At 36.0% G+C, this 18150-nt stretch overlaps 1 protein-coding gene across 1 annotated transcript; it reads right to left on the bottom strand.

The window, feature by feature from the left end:
* Nucleotides 1–3379: 3379 nt before the first annotated feature.
* Nucleotides 3380–17598, bottom strand: Prosbeta6 (proteasome beta6 subunit). Its single transcript, XM_089231511.1, has 6 exons — nucleotides 17396–17598; nucleotides 12051–12158; nucleotides 10553–10634; nucleotides 9369–9498; nucleotides 7334–7440; nucleotides 3380–3694 (listed from the first exon to the last, which is right to left on the bottom strand). Exons 1-6 carry the CDS (start codon nucleotides 17464–17466, stop codon nucleotides 3506–3508), a joined length of 687 nt encoding a protein of 228 aa, XP_089087637.1. The 5' UTR covers nucleotides 17467–17598; the 3' UTR covers nucleotides 3380–3505.
* Between the last annotated feature and the right edge of the window lie 552 nt (nucleotides 17599–18150).

Here is an 18150-nt window from a genome sequence, read left to right as displayed (position 1 = left end):
TTGAATATAGGACGCTGTCACACGCACACTTGTCAATATCGCTTACATATATCCACAACAGATGGCGCCATCATACTTTGATTCTGAATAGATGATGCAATCCCAGTGCCGTCTTAAGTCATCCACACACACACATTAGCTAACCACATTTATTATGTTTAGCCATGATTACCATTGAGAAGAAATAAAAAAAAAAGTGGAAAAACGAAAAAATAATGAAAATCGTCCCGGACCCCAGGAATGGAGCCTTGCCTGCCCACCCCTTTGTGCGGGGCCCATGCCTACCGATCAAAGATATCTGAATATTGACATTTTAAGGCGCGTATACACTAGCGCGCGGATCATGCAATGAAAGCATTCGCAATTGGTTGTTCAATAATTTGTACGGTGTTGTGACCGATTCTTGAGCTGTTTTCACTGGACCCACCCTTGTGTTCGTTTTTTCAACGAACACAAAGGAAAGAAAGGAACACAAATAGAATTTGTGTACCCAAGAGCAGATTAGAACCGCTGCAGGGGGGGGGGCGTGCGTTGCAAGGTCTGCGCGCCTTTAGTGATCCATATGGGCCCGATCAAAAGCCTAGCTAAAGCCCGAAATTCGGATACTGGACCTGCCACTTCGCGAACTTCGGGTTTTGGTAGTAAAATATATTTGTATGCATATATATACATTAGCCCAGTCGACTCCGCCAGTGACACTGGGGGAGGGGGTGTACCAAAGCCTCCTAGAAGTAGTATCTAGGAGGCTTTAGGTGTACCCTCGTATCATAGGTAGAGATAATGATGGACTTGAAAGTATGGGGGGCCCCGATGATTATTGCTGGAGGAGGCGCATGATGATGATCAGAGGTGTTGGAAATGTTATGCATCTGTGGATGCTTGGCTTGAGCTTTATATGACAAATTTTGAAATCTGAATTAGTTCTGGGGTTGCTCAGACCGGTGGTACAGAATACTGTGGGAGCTCGAGCACCCCCGCCTCTGACGCTACTGATGACATAGACCGGCTGGCTCCACTTTTGGTGCTGAGGGGAGCAGTGCCCGATGCTTATACTTGCCCTTCCCAACATCTCCGCCCACGTGCAAACCCGCATCAAATTGAAATCAGATTGAAAATTTCGGGTGTAAGCATAAATTGATCTGCAGACGCTTCTAGTCAGGTTCACAAAAATCGCTTCTCGCACAGGAGCCAATGATACCAAGACGGCTCAAGGTAACTCCAGAGTCATCGGGCCTAAAGGACCCAGTGCTATGATTTTGAAAAGTACTGTGTGTTGTTATTTCCAGCAAGTTAGTAAGGAATCGAAATTTTACTTTGAGGAGCCCCCGATGGTTTTGAGATGGCCTCCAAAGATAATTCCCCCCACCAATATATAGCATTATTTTTCGCTCAAGTGAAGAATGGTATTCAATAAATGGTTAATAATGTAATAGATGTTATGGGTTTCTTCCTTTAAAAAGCAGGGATTTTAAACCAAGGGTACAAAAATACCTTCAGGGAGTAGGGTCAGTGAAATTTAATGAATGAAAAATTTGTTTTTTCATTATAGGTATAAATATTATTCAGTGCCAAGGGGTCCATTCTTTATTCTTATTCCTCCTATTGGTAAACTTAGGGTTACCGCCTCCTTCTCACCAGATCATGACCCGCCGCTGTCTCAATACCAGGATTTTAGCAGGTGGTCGAAGACCGGGGTCATGCTGGAAAATGTGCGTGTTGTAAACCTAACGTGAAGTTGGTTTCTATGTAATGCTTATTGTAGTGCTGTCATAAATTTTTTAAACTATGAGTGAAGTGTAATGATTGAATAATTGTATTGTTGTATGCCTGTTGCTCTGTTGCGAGATTTTTTAACAGGGAAATCGGTCCCTGGCTCGCTTTCGTGCCTAGAATTTGGGAACCAGAGAAATTTTAGCCGACCACCACTGTGTAGCTAGGGTTACCAGATTCTGAAACTTAAAAATGAGGACGCATCCACGCACACTTTGACAATGACACTTCCATAAATGTTTACATCAGATAGCAGCAGCATTACCCACGAAGTGCAATTTGCTAGTTACTGATAAATATGCTGAAGGGCATGAAAATAAAGAGCTGCTACGAATTGAAGTAAACAAAAATGTATTCCACGAACAAATATTAAAATGATCTTATGACCATATTTCATTGAAAAAAATATGATAAACTGGGATCTCAAATAATAATCTTTAAAATACAGGACATTTGCCAATTGTCATCAAAAACATCAGAAAGAGGCACTAGGGCCGTAACTAGAGGATGAGCAACTGCCGCATACAGAAAATTTTGGTGAGAACACAAAACAGTTATAAAATTATCAAATTTTAAAGTAGTGGGGACAACAAAACAATAAAAAAAATCCTAGTTCCGTCCCTGGTAGGCACAATAACCAATTGTAATTGAAATTTCGAAAAAAATTGAGGACAAAACATTAAACCTGACAAATAAAATGAAACAAAGATATGGGATCTAATAAATGTGAGATGAATATTCATAATTTTTGAAATAATTATAATATAATTTATATTATGAAATTCACGACTTTAGTAAATATTACAAATTCAAATAAGTATCGTTGAAAACACGAGACATTCGTGAAAAAAATTTGGAACAAAAATTTAAATGTCCCATAATACAGAACGTAAATGGTTCGTCAAATTGTTTCAGCCATTTTGCTGGTCCTTCTTTTCAAAAAGATTCACTGGCTTTGGGTGTTCATTAAGGTATCAGACGTAGTGTGTTGTTTTGCACATTTTATTTCTGAATGGAAGTTTGTTAGAGTGTCACCTTAACACAGTCCAAACCAGGGCCATGGCTGGGTGCATAGGAGATCAAGCGCTATCATTTTGAACAGTATGTGAATTGGTAGGTTCATATTTTTTGCCAGATAGAAGTGGTCCAGGGTTATTATCTTGCCTGTGGGTCCATGATATGGGTAATATGCTATGGGTAATCTACTTCTGGTGCACTGCATTAGCTTTTGCTAATAAAGCTAGAACTCCTGAAAGTAATAGTTTTTAAAATAAAAAGGATCATAAAATCCAGAGAACAGACATTCAAATCAGCCAATTCAATCAGTTCTTGTCCACATATGAATAAAAATATGAAAAAATAATCGGTGACTCGATAAAATTGTTCCTTATTTCCTGGCATGCTGACTAACGTGGGACAATATGGTTAATAACAAACATGAAAATTTTTTTGAAGTTCCTCTGATAGTTAATTTGAAAAGAGGAAAGGGTTCTTTGTCGTTCTTCAAAACCTAAAAAATGTAAAAAAAATAAATGCAGAAAAGAAACTCTATAAATAATGATATCAATGAAACACCATCAATTATGAAAAACATTTACAAAAACCAAAATACGAAACAGCACTTTATTTAGTAATATCCAAATTACACTGACAAAAGTTTTTATGAACATGAACATCACATCAGCGAAAACCTCATTAACATCATAATGGTAGTTTTTTTTTTTAAGACACTTGCTTAATCCTTACGAAGTGGAGCAGATATTTCCTCCATTCCTTTCTTCGTGATGACATACATTAGAACTCCATCTCCAGTGTGAATGTCTCTCTCAGCTGATGCGGTGAAAACATCCCTGATAACAGCGATTGCACGTTCTTGAGTTATCGGTGCAAGATTTTCTGATCCACTCATATTCTTACCCCTAATCTGCAAAATTAAAAGGGGAAAAAAGACTTAGAAATAAAATGGAACATTTGGTTAATTAAAAATAACTGGGGGAAAAAATTGAGTTATAAAAAAAGAACAAAGCTTCCTTTCATACCATACAGAGTGTCAGCTCTTATCATATCATTATAAAACAGCCAATATCTAAACAATTTGTCTTGAAGGCGGGTGTCCATACTACGAGTTTTCTGGGAAAATATGAAAGGCCTTTGCTTCTTTTTTCCTTTTCAACTCAATTTCATTGCCATAGTTTTCTGCCATACAAGAATACAGAGGTGTAACAGTCTTTGATGTACCGAAATGAGATGGATCATTATCTTGTTATCCCTTGAACATTACGCGAGAGCTCAGCAAATAACTCTCAATGAGATTGCATAGAATGAACCCAGCTTAACAGGAAACTTAATATGTTTAAATGCTTAACAAAATATGTTTTAAATATTATCACCAATCATCCTAAAAGCCATTTAAGTTAAAAAAATTGTTTCTTAACCCTTCAAGCAGTTTTTAAAATTTTCCTGATCTGCATTATAACTGCCACAATGGAAAATACTAAATCTTCTGGAAATTGCCACTCACATTCTGAGGAATATATATTTTTTCAGATTGCATGAGCTGTAAAATGCTTCCCCCACTTCCAATCAAAAATAATGATAATAAACAAGGGAGGAGAAAAAGTATTGTTTCTATTGTTTATGTTGTGCGCAATAATCCTATACTGCCTCAAAGGAAAAGGAAAAACATAGTTTTGCTCCTCCTGTTATCAGCCTTTGAAGAAAAGCTGACTCTGCCCACTGGCAGTTGATCAACAGATCAGAGGGGGAGGGTGAAAAACATGTCATTCAGGGAAAGACCGTCATACGGAGCTAGCTGGGCATGTCAATGAGAGGGCAACCCATAAGAAACCGAGATATTTCAGGACTGCTAAAATAAAGCAGATCAAGTTAAACAAGATATCTCATCATTGCAGCTGTAAGAGTTTCTTTACACAATTCCTGGGTCCTATACGAAATATTTTAGTGAAAAATTCTTAATGTACCGACATATTAAAAATTTTTCTTCTATGATCAAAGCCAATAAATTATAGCAAAATTTAAATTAAACTATTTTTTACCGAGACATAAGTCATACAAAGAATTTAAGGAAAAATTATTTAGACCAGGGGTGGCCAACTTCTCACTGTTCAAGGGCCAACATAATGGTGAGCTGCAGCATCACAGGCCGCACCATAAATAACACTCCGGCATATAATATGCATCAACAACAAGACCCAGGACACTCGAAAATTTACACCTGCCATAAGTAATGTAGTGAAAAACGGACAATTTAGTCATTAAAATTTAATCCTGGGTCATTAAACAAAATCTTCATAAACTGATACATATTCATTCATTTTTGTTTTCCAGCTACTAGATGCAACGTATAAAAAATTACTGTTTCTTTTGTGAATTAGTCCATTCAATTACATTCATACTCTGAATTTTACATACAAAACATGCTTTCACATTTTTTCTACATTTGCCTGAAATTATTTTTATCTCTTAGTTTAATTTGGCTACTGATGGGACTGCATGGGTCGAGAAGACACTAAAGGAATCAATTCATGCACAAGTAGATTTTAAGAGGAGCTTTATCATTAGGATGGAAAGCTTGCTAAAAAGCCAGTTGTGTGGATAGTATTGACTATCATCGGTAAACCTGTGATGGCACCAAGATAAAATGGACTAGCTTTGAATGGAACAGGCAGTTTACCTGTAGATATGAAAGAATACTCACACGCACCAAATTACCTGGTGCTCCTGTTGTCCATGAGATTACACAAAACCAGATTTGCACGATACATGTGTTCTTATAACTCAAGTTAGTTTCTTGGAACAGAATATCAGTATTTTGGTTTGAGAAAGTGTTAGTCTGCTTCAACATGGAATACCACCAGCCTGCTATGTCAAAATTTAGAAATTAATGTTTCTCATACATAGACACATGTTTTCACCACAAAAAATCATAGTGTCTGAGTGTGGAACTCCTGTTCAAAGGAGAACATGAGCCTATCATTTCATATGATACATTCTTGCTCTTTGGAATTATTAGGGTCTGTGTAGCCTATATAGTCTGTTGTAATTTCGAGATGCCATTGTGAGTTGGCATCCACTTTGTAAAAAGTTTCGTCACAGTGAGCAGAACACCAAATATGCGTTCAGCTACAAACACAGAAGCCATAAAAAACAACCTACCCAATGAGATAATAGAAAGGAATGGGGAGTGGAAAGAGGGAAATGCCTGTAACAAGCTTCAAAAGTGTGATGAGAACATAGCGAATTACTATTGTCACTCGAAATAATGAATGTAAATAATATGTTAATCAGGTCTGCTGTTGAAAATGATGGCTTAAATAATGATAAGAAAAGCAATTTATATATAATACACAGTAATTTTACCTACTCACTGGCTGCACAAAATCACCTCGCAGACCTCATGCAGGCCACGGGCCAGCTGTTGGCCACACCTGATTTAGACTAATGCAAATCAATCACTAGGAGCAGCCAAACAACCACAATGTTGTCATTGAATACAATTTTATGATTTTTTTAAAATCATATTTTTATACAACCCCTTACAAAGCTTGCCTACAATAATGCATATTTTCTGACAAGAAATCTTGTGCTTTTCAAACTTTATAGCTTTAGGCTCGAATAAAAAGCTAGACTTTTACAAAGAAAATTAGACTTCGAGCAAGTAAATTTTTATTTCCTAGAAAATAGGTAAATGCAACAAAGTCTGACCACAACGTTTCCTCGACTTTCTTACTTTTATCTGCTCAGACTTTTTGTGTGTGCGGCAGAGCAATTTGTCTTATACACCAATGGAGAATTTCAGGATTTTGCATGCCTGGAAGCACTTTTACCATTCACGTTTGCTGCAGCTTATACAAATACAAATACAAATACAACGCCACAACAGGCAAATTGCCCAACGAGGTGGCTGACTTAAGAACATCATGGATCCCCGAGCCCCTACCTACTACTGCTACACCACACATGCACCCTCCCCCCCCCCGCGTAACTCCCCCAACGAATCGGTACATGCGGGAATGTGCGTGTACGTGTAGTGCAACCTGACGTAAAGTTTTTGTTTCTGTGTAATGCTTGTTATGTGTAGTGCTGTCCCCAGTTTTTCAAACTATGAGTGAAGTGTTATGGTTGAATGATTTACCGTTGTAGGACTGGTGCTCTCTGTGGCGAGACTTTTTAACGGGGAGATCGGCTCGCATTTGCGCCTTGAAGTTGGGAACCACAGAAAACCAACTTCAGCCGACCACCACTGTGGGGTTCGAACCCGGATCCTCGCATCACGAGTCCGGCACTATAAGAGGGAATATCAAATCTGACAGCTTTTGAACTTGTTCAAATCAAATGTCTGACAAAGAACTGAATAGGATATCATTTCATAAGTGCTTGGTAGACCTGCTTTTAATTTTAGTTATACATGTAATTAATCATTTTTATATTTTCATTTATTCACAAATTTTACAAATAACTGCTAATACAAGCAAATATCGGAATTTCTGCTTTTATTATTGGCCTAGTTCAACTGTTTATTTATATTCAATTTGTAACCAACCTGGTTGTCTAACAAAGGTTGAATCATTGAGCATGAAGATCCAGATGCTTGGCCGATTCCCTTGGCCATATTACCAACACAGTCATAACTATAAACACATCCTTCTCCTACATCGTAAAAAAACCACCATCAATATAACTTCAGATAAAATTTTGACAATTCAAAATAAAATAGCAATAAAAACATCAGGAAAATCAATGGAAACTCTTTTCATAAAACTACAAAAATAAATTTATGTTGAACCTTACAATTCAACATTAATTTGACAAAAAAATCAAATTTAATAAATTAATCAGAAAAATTGCTTTATTATATATAAATGGATATCCTGATACTGTTACAATACATATATCTCAATGTGAATGTAGAATATAGAATGTGTCTAACAAAAAATGTCTTCATGAATGAAACAACACTACTGAGACAATGGCCAGAATTAGCAGTCTAGAAAGCTGTTAACTATATCCATGGAAAGTGTTGCTCAATATATATATTTTTAATTTTACAAATACAAATATCTAATACAAAAATTCAAACATATTTTACGCAAATGCAAACATATTTTACGCAAATGCAAACATATTTTACGCAAATGCAAACATATTTTACGCAAATGCAAACATATTTTACGCAAATGCAAACATATTTTACGCAAATGCAAACATATTTTACGCAAATGCAAACATATACACAAATTTAAACATGTTACACAAATACTAATATATAACAAATACAAACACTTTGTAGCCTCAAGAGACTGAAAAGTCCTTCTAGCAGGCCTAACCCCTAATAAAGCATTATATAAAAAAGCTTTCCTACATTGCCCCCAAGATATTAAACACATTTTCATATTGAAAATTAACTTCATAATAACAGTAATTATTACCCTAATAATAGTGTTTTATTAGGGGTTTTGGCACTTGATAAACTCAATTATATTTAGATTTTTTCATTTAATTGTGAAAATTTGATAACTGTACAAAAAGTTTTGTCTGAAAGATAAAGTGTAACAATGTATTTTGGAACTATCTATTAATATTCTGAGATCTTATTCTGTTATATATATTATCTAATTTCCGATTATTATTGTAATATGAAACGTCCTGAGTCACTGATCGCATAATTAACTGAATATATCAATGCAAAAAATAAATCTTTTAAAATATGCTCATCTATTAAGATTTTTATTTTGTAAATAATCACTGCATATTCTATAATATTTTTTATTAAAATATCACAGTGTGAGTGCCATTTAAGATCATTCTGTAATGCATGGTGCTCAATAATTGTACTCTGGAACAATATATATTTCCTGGCAATGGCATTGACTGTTCTCCAGGCACTGACAATGATAATGTATTCTTAGATGTATGTTTATGTTATAATCCATGTTTATTGTCTTTACATAGATAAATTTTATTTTTTGAGTGTGAAGTTTTAATTTATGTTCAATTAACCAGACATCAATATGTGTTAGATCTTCAACTTTTTAAATTAAATTTGCTGTATCAGTACCTTCTATATAAAGCACTGTATCATCTGCAAATGTTATCAATTTTCCATTTAATCACAAGTTACATAAACCATTTATATATATTAAACATAATATAGGACCCAGAACAGAACCTTGGGGTTCATAGTGGAAAATCAGTATCTTACCACTGCGCCACTTGGACGTAGGGTTAAAAGACTGGGACCTACTGTTGATAGCTGATTCTGAATATAGTAGCCTCTAAAAAAAATTTTCATGTCTCCCACCAAGCTAACCACTAGACGAGGTAACTTCCTTTCATAATCTTGCCATAGTTTCTGCTATGCCTCTGCAACAAGAACAATTCTGCCAAGGACTGAGCAAGTGTCACACCAACAACCCTTTTGAATACTCTTTGTCACTGCAGTTTTTGGTTTCAGTGCTCATTCTTAATATTATGGAAATTCGAAAATGTACCAGGAAAAAATACACAATAGCATTTTTAATGAAAAATTTGCTTTGAATAAATTACTAGACACAATACAAGAGGATTGTCATGCTTACCATTTTCATCAACACCAGCAATCATAGGACCAATATTATAAGGGAAAAACCTCTTGTAATACAACATACATGACACTAGTTGAGCCACAGCAGTAGTACTCATAACTTTGTTGTGTTCATGCTGGTACATCTACATAAAATGACATTCAGTAATTAACAACTATATTATGATAAGCCAAAAGTAAAAGCTTTTTTTCATGTTAATAACCAAATGAAACTGAATAGATTTTTACAGAGACATTAAATTATTTTTTACAAAAAGTCAGAAAGTTTATCATGGGGAACAGAGCTTTTGCTCAATAATGTAGTTTGTCTAAAAAAATGAAATACGTATATAAAATAAAATACAAAAACATCCTATTTAGGCAGAAAGGCAATGTTGTTTTGTTTTCATACACAGGAGAGCAGCACTGGCTTTGACTTTGTTCTTTTTACCTTCCCCCTTACTGTGTTTTGTTATTGCTATGCTGAGTATAGTTCAAGTAGCACAATGGCTACATCGATTCAAGAATGCATCCAACTGTAACATGTGCTTCGTAAACCATTTTTTCAATGCAAAAGTGAGTGTCCAGCGGAAGTATTTGTTTATAAAATAAACACCAATTACAAGAAAGCAACATTTTATATTTGAAAGGTTTACTGAATATATTTATGAGGCACTCATCCCCAAAAAAACAGATTTTTTTGTATTGTGGAACATATGCTTGAGCACCACTTATTCCAAAAAATACTGAAAAAATGTTAGCTAATATTGTTTCAGGTGCTGATTTCCAGTCTTTGGTAGCATAATAGGGGAAGAGAGAGCTCTGCTTGTTTTAAACTTAGAATGATAACTTAGAACAGATCAACTTAGAATGATAACTTAGAACAGATCAACTTAGAATGATAACTTAGAACAGATCAACTTAGAATGATAACTTAGAACAGATCAACTTAGAACAAATCAACTTAGAACAAATCAACTTAGAATTAGTGGCCCAAAAAACAGCTTCTATCTCTAAATTTTCCTAAAAACACTTCTCCTCTCCCCCCCCCCCCCCCGATGTGACCCAGACAAAACCAACTAATATGTCATATAGATTGTGTCTTGAGAAACCCAAATGATTAAACTTTGATATAACTCAAATATATAGATGATAGAGAAATCCTCCTCTGATAGAGAAATTTAAAAAAACAATGACTACCTTCATTCTTGCTTCTAGAATCCTACTAAATGTCAGGGCATCGCACCAACAGCCTGTGCATCCCAAAACAGTCTTGTCTGATCTGAAATGAGAGAATTATAAGTTATGTGTGTATGAATAGATGGTAATAGTATGATTGGATGATATATAGTAAAGAATTTCCACATGAAAAATAATAAAAAAAGAGCAAAGCATTATAAAATCACTCTTATCTCGCTGAAATATACTCAATCTAGTTCAGTCAACCTTTTTCAGCCCATGGCTTCCCCCCCCCCTTTGGAGCATATTATCTTCTCATGCTTTCCCCGTCTTATCCAGCACCCCCTTTTAAAAGAGAGATACTTTCTACTATTTAACTGAATTTAATCAGAACAAAATTTATAATGATCAAAAATTATATAAAATAAATTTTTGGAACCCTGGGCCAGGCACAGATCTAGAATGTGGGTATCATCCCTCCCAAGAGTTAAATTATGTGGGAAAAATAGATCTGTGTAAAATATGGGATGATCCAATGAACCCACACAATAAATCGACCCTCCCAACACATCACCCTGGGTCCTCGCTTACTCTTGGCTATAGTTCAGTGAGCTTCCTTGGAAATGTTATTCATGACAGTCTCAATAACATGGGTCCTCGGGCAAAGTGATGTTCTGGGACCCTATGACTAGCTGGAAGTACAAACTTGCATTTGGAACTCATAGTAACAAATCTCACCATGCAGGTGGGAGCCCTGCATATTGATATATCATTATAGTGTGATGTAAGGTTGAGGATGGAAAATTTATAATATCGCCCAGTCCTAGTTTCAGCTATACAAATCACAATTTTTGCAAAATAATGCAACAAATAAATGAGAATCATTCATAACTCGAAAAGGAGCCCCCTTAATAATTTTCTCTACGAGCTCTGCATCTGATAATGTGGGCTGTAGAATCTACCAAATCTTGAGGGATCACAAATACTTTATTTTTGGCATGAAATCAATTTAACTCAGATAATAATGCAGTTATAAGCTATAATTGAAACAGTAGACAGAGTAAATGAAACCAATTTTTAGCCAGTTTCAGATATTTAATATCCAAAGGCTTAGTTATTTTTTCTTTCTTCCACAAATTATTTTTTTTTTTAGTGCAAATTTTAAGCACTTTAGTGATTTTTACCTACCTATTTTAACCATTTTTAGTGCCTAAACTTTTGAGCTCTAGTAATCACTATCATGAAAAGCTTGAAAATATCCCTGTCGCCATGTTTCCAGAATATGAATAAACATAACTGTAGGAATGAAGCCTCACTATGCATAACTGTAGGTGATGCAGTTTCATTGATTGAGCATCATCATCACACGATCTGCTCGTATCGAAACTAATATATATTTTTCTTTTTTTATTTGGAAGTCCTCACTTGATCTTTTAAGTCAGTCAGATCGTGCAGGACAGCAGCAAACCTGACAAAATCAAGTCAACAATTAGAATCAAATTTAAATCTGAACACTTACAGCTTGAACAATTTTGGCTGGTCCCTGGAATAGATATTATATCCGGAACAGAGTCGTTTATCTGAGGCAATAACGACGAAATCAGATCCAGCAATGGACACCATGGTTCTGAAACATAATTTAATGAACATAAATTATTAGCTGAGCATATGTTTTAAGATGGATAAGGAATAAATTAAATTCGTAAATCAAGGTACTGCTGTACTTCCATTTTTATAAATACAGTTGACGCTCATTATAATGACCATTGCATTACACAAACCGATAGGATAAGTCCCAACTGTTTCCATACAACGACTATCAAACACGTTTTCATTTTGATATAATGACCATCCGATATAACATGTTTTTGATAAGACGATGGGGGAGGGGGGGGTCGTTATAACGAGTGTTGACTGTATTGATATACAGGGTGCATAGGAAAGTCCCTTTATCCTGGAATAACTCTAGAACTGGTGATCCTAGAAGCATATATCCAGTTGAAGAAAATATCCAAATAAACGTGCGGACCTCAGATACATTATTCAGATTACAAGGGGTTGTATAATAACAAGTTGTATAAAATAAATTTATTTGACCATCCTGTCCCAAAAAACTCAATTAGGAAGTTGTTGCCCTGTCTGTCTACAGCCCCCCCAAAAAAATCACATTTTAAGTGCAATATTTACTGAGATATTTCTATTCAAAAAATCACTGAAAATAAGGAAAAGAACCACATAAATTAATGACAAGCTCATTCAAGCTTCTCATATGTGATTTTCTTTCCCTCATTTTCAACAATTATTGAATTCAAATATCTCAGCAAATATTGCACTTGAAAACAAGAAATTTTTTTGTTGGCCTCAAGAAAGACTGGGCAACAACTTCCTAATTAGGTGGACAGGGTGCATCAAATAAAAAGTTAATTTCTTTTCAATTCAATAACCATACCACTACTTTCACCATAAATGATATATCTGAGGTCTACAGTTATTTGGATAATTTTTCCAATTTTTTTGTATAAAGCCTTAAATTTTAAATTCTATGCAGTGGCAGCTCATGGTCGGATATTTTTTTTTGGGGGGGGAGGCACAGATTTTGAAAAATATACCGCCATCTATCTGTGATATGTCATCAAGTACATGCAGGGCCATAACTAGGATTTTTGCCGCCCAGGGCAAACATGATTTTGCCACCCCCCACCAATTTAAAATTTGGTAATTTTATATAATAGTATTCTTTGTTTTTCCCCCAAAACTTGCCACACCCCTAAATTTTTCCGCCCCAGGCAATCACCCTCTCTCTGCACCCCCCCCCCAGTTCCGGCCCTGTATGTGTGTGTGTGAGTACATGTAACCTACTATTTACAATCAGTAAAGTATTGCACTGTATTCAATCGTTTTCGTTTATCAAATTATTTTCCACATTATCTGTATATCTAAGCAGTACAAAAATAATGCTCTATCAACGTAACATTAACATAAATAATTTGCACAATGAGCCTAAACATCAATGTTGGAAATCACTATTTAGCTCCAGCAGTTGCCATCGGCAATGGTTTTTTACAAATTGTAAAAATTCCCTCTTATTATTATAATTTAAAAACTACAAACTACAATACAGCCTGGTGGCGCTGGTTGTTGTTTTTCCCTGTTCCTAGCGCGCCTTTTGAAATTTTCAAATGGGTCTTTGCCCCCTTTTCATTCCCTCTTTTTTCTTCCAAATGATGTCACCTTATAGCTACAGCGTTTTGAATGATTTGAAAAACCGTTGGGAGATTAGATCATTTTCTCTTCCTTCCGTATCAGGGTTTAAGCTGGATAAAAAATTCTGTTCGCAAAAAAGCGAAAATTGGGGGAAAAGCTTTAGCAAAATGCTACAATGCTAATGTAATGATTGATGGTTGGATGTCTACTCGTTGCATACCTCCTGTACGAACTTTTGCGAAAGTGGCTACTTTTTTTGCATTCTACAATTTACTTTCACATTTTGCAAAAAAATGCGACCGTAGCTTAAACCCTGTTCAGTATATATAGTGTAGTGTGTGGGTCGGATTAATTAATTATTGGATATCTCTCAGGTTGCCTTTATTATTTTCCAATGTTTATTCTTTTCTGCATACAGGATGCCCCAGCATCCTTTTTATTTACAAATACAAATACAAATACAACGCCACAACAGGCAAATTGCCCAACGAGGTGGCTGACTTAAGAACATCATGGATCCCCGAGCCCCTACCTACTACTGCTACACCACACATGCACCCCCCATGCGACCCCCCCCCCCCCGCGGAACCCCCCAACGAATCGGTAAATGCGGGAATGTGCGTGTACGTGTAGTGCAACCTGACGTATAGTTTGTTTCTGTGTAATGCTTGTTATGTGTAGTGCTGTCATCTGCCCCCAGTTTTACTAACTATGAGTGAAGTGTTATGGTTGAATGATTTACCGTTGTAGGACTGGTGCTCTCTGTGGCGAGACTTTTTAACGGGGAGATCGGCTCGCATTTGCGCCTTGAAGTTGGGAACCACAGAAAACCAACTTCAGCCGACCACTTCAGTATTTTTCTTACTTGTTTTATTTAAAAGAATCTGGATACCCCAAAAGAGAGTCCAGGTTTTAATTTATAATAACATAGATTATATTTATTTATACAACATGCAGGACCATTGTTTATATTGTTTTGATGTTTAGTCTTAGATACAAATACAATGCCACAACAGGCAAAATGCCCAAGAGGGTGGCTGAGAAAAAGATACCCATAAAAATATGGATGCCATATATTTCAAAAATACAGCAACCCAATTAAAAACACAATCACAAAAATTATAAACAATATATACAAATGATAAAATATTATACAATGCCCATAAAGAACACTTATGGTTGTTTACTTATACTTATGGATATTTTTATTATTATAATCATGCTTATTGGTTTTAGCATTTTTATGCTTGCTTGAGCGTCAATAGCGTCCTACAGCCTCAATTAACGGACCCAGAAATCATATTTATAATCCAGATCTTATTTATGTTTCCATTTCTCTTGTGTTTCATGATATTTTTCATATTGTTTTCTATGCTGGCGATTTTTTTTTTCGGCGCATCAATCACTCACAATTAAATTAATCATAAAGTTTATTCATGCACAATAATAGCATGTTTCCCCCTACATGTGGGTCCTGCCCAGCGTCTTTGAGGGGCTCATAGGCTAATGAATGAACGTCAGAACTTCGTCACTGGACTTATCCCGTTGCTGAGATCTCTTCCAACTTAGCTTCGTAGCAGAGTCTGGAACACTTTATTTTGTGTCAAAAAAAAACATACAAAATTTTTACAACATATTTTCCCCGGACAATCAGGTACTGTCGCGATTAACAAATTTTGTGGTGATTACAGGCGAGATGGGATTCAGAGTTGGAGAAAAGTTTCGGGGTTTTGTTACGACGGATGAATGTGCACATATTAGGATGGAGGTATGTTTTAAAAGCAATTTTCCCAATTGAGGGCCCCCATGCCATCTCATCTGTTATCTTACACTTGCCATATTATATACACAGGATACAAAAAGAAAAAGAAATGAGAATCTTATTGTGAAATAAAAAAATATATATATATCCATCGGAGCGAGTCATCTCGCTTAACACCTTATTGGTGAGCAAATGGGTTTGATAACTTGCGGACTAGAGCTGTCGTATGGTCCGCCACTTGGCGATTATTTGGCGCCACACATGTCTGATGGCCCGACGAAGAGTCGCCAAAGCCGTCAGACACTACGGACTCCGAAAAAAAAAACAGTGTGCAAAACATAATAGAAACCACCAAGCATAAAAATAGAAAAAAATATCAGTTAAAAAGAATTACACCTGGCCCATTTTTTTAATAATAAAAAGATCGGGGCATAAGGAATTCCGGGCCTAAATATTCTATGTATTAAAACTAAAACCCGGACCCTTTTTTTAAATAAACGGATCCGGGCATGAAAAATTCCGTAGGTTCATTTTAAATAATAAACCGATAAAAGGGATGGCATGGCAATGGATGAATAACTAATAAATACAACGAAATAATAAAATGTTATGATACAACCTGAGCAGTAGATAATCCAAATAACTATAGCTACGGAGGGGAGGAATAATAATGAGAGAGAGAGAGACGTGCTGGAAATGGAACAACGGCTGCTTAGAATTTTTGAAAAACGCTGTGAACAAAAGAAAAATTCCTGTTTGGTGAAGCTAGCGCCATCTAGTATCACCCAACGAAACCGGAAAAGTGTTAAAAAATATGGCAACCCAGAGAAGCATTATGACGGTCTTTACGACTTATCGCGAGAAAAAAGTCGCCAAAGTCGTGGCGGACCATACTGCATCTGTTCCTGTGGGGGAATATATACAATTAGGGTTCACCCGTGCCATCTTGCTTAGCATCTTATTCGGTGAGCAATACAAATACGATGATATGAGTACGCACGTGTGTTGTGGACATCAAATGCATGAAGAACTTGAATAGAGGAAAGAGAAATACACATACTTATATACATATATATAACTCCCAGGTCGAGTCGTCTCGCCCTAACTCTATTTTTGTGAGCAATGTGAGCTTGATTTAAATGGGGGATTGTCTGGAGAGAGCCTTAGCTAAGGATCAGCTTTGGTCTTGTTGTTTTGGTTGACTCGCTCTGCCTGGTTATATTTATATTTAAGAAAATGAATATATATAAAATATATAAACTACATGTAATGGTCATTATGAAATCATTCGTGTTGTCCTGCCTAACACCCTAGCTAGAATAGCAGAATGAAGGACACTTGTGGTTATCACATTTACATCATTGTAACGGGAATGTCATAAAAATTCTTGTTTGGGTCCCGTTAGTACATGTTATATCTTGTACATATAATGGTTATGTATAAGTAGTTGTTTCATGTGTGGATATGATCTTTGTTGTTCTTATTATCCATTTGTTTTTCTCCCCCTTGTTTTTGTAACATTTAAAACATTATTTTATAAATCTGGTGGATTTTTTTGTTTTTCATTGGCGTGTATATATCTGACAAGGCTTGTGATCCTTGTTGCTGTGTTTTTGATTATTTGAGTGAACCATTGTTTTCGGAATATTTGTACATGTGTAGATGTTTTGTACATTTGCACTCTGCGGCATAGTACTCACCATACCGCAGTCACATTTGTCTCCTCTGCGGCGTTTCCGTTCGTGTAGATATATAGGGAATGGGCCGTGTGGGGTCATAGGACAAGATTATCAGCGAGCCCTTTACATTGACAAAGTGATGAACATACAGTATTAAACGTAAAGAGTAATGAAAACTTCGAAACAAATGAAAGATACAAAAAGTTCATGCAAGTATACCCTTGATTATCCTCGTAGGGATTGAACCTTGGAACTTGCTTAGGCCCACTCATGAGTTCGTGTAGAGACATGTTAATGCCTTGAGTAACTAAAGAGTGCCTCAAATATAACGGATATTAACGAAAGTTGCTGTAAGGTTCCTCCGGTAAACTGTCTTATTTTCGCTGAGATCATGCACATACGAGACGTTGAGTTGTTTACTTCTATTTACTACATTCTCATGAAATGTCAGAGTTGCCAGATCATTAAAAAAATTTCTGGCCTCAAAACACTTAAACTTTATATGGTCAGCTTCATATTGATTTTATCTGACGTTCATGATGGAGTTTGCTGCCATCTTTTTAGCAATTCAAGAACTTCATTAATGAATCACATGCAACAAAAAGCAGAACTTGTGCTGCAATCTAATGTTGAAAGAAAAAACGAAAAACTATCAACTGGTACTATTTTTTTCAACCATAGATGGCAGCATATTCTTGATATAGGATATTTATTTTACCGTTAATCAAAGCCGTCCGAATTTTAATGTCAACAAGCATGGCGGCCCGCTTTTGGATCCACTGACCTATAAGTAAAGTTTACTTACAGCTCAGTGTTTGGATCCGCAGCCAAGCTCAAAGGGGTCGTTCAAGTATTACGTAAGTAAATTTTTAGCCATTTTTGACCCCCTCCCCCCCCCCCTCCCAGCAAAATTCATCGTCATCAGCTCTGCCCCTCTGAATCCTAACTCATATTTTCATAAAGGATGGTTGATG

The sequence above is a fragment of the Pholcus phalangioides genome, unplaced genomic scaffold, assembly GCF_987345545.1.
Source record: "Pholcus phalangioides strain wild (caught in Gottingen) unplaced genomic scaffold, Ppha-v1.0 ptg000004l_1, whole genome shotgun sequence".
NCBI lineage: Eukaryota > Metazoa > Arthropoda > Arachnida > Araneae > Pholcidae > Pholcus > Pholcus phalangioides.
This window is presented reverse-complemented; position numbering and strand designations above follow the sequence as displayed.

Bases quoted from the DNA above. Each gene is read 5' to 3' on its own strand.
- Prosbeta6 (XM_089231511.1), bottom strand. From the start codon at position 17,466: ATGTCTCTACACGAACTCATGAGTGGGCCTAAGCAAGTTCCAAGGTTC. The intron at 10,635-12,050 runs GTAAGTGTTCAG...CTCTCATTTCAG, and splicing joins CAGCCAAAATTGTTCAAGCT to ATCAGACAAGACTGTTTTGG. The intron at 9,499-10,552 runs GTAGTCATTGTT...CATTTTATGTAG, and splicing joins TTCTAGAAGCAAGAATGAAG to ATGTACCAGCATGAACACAA.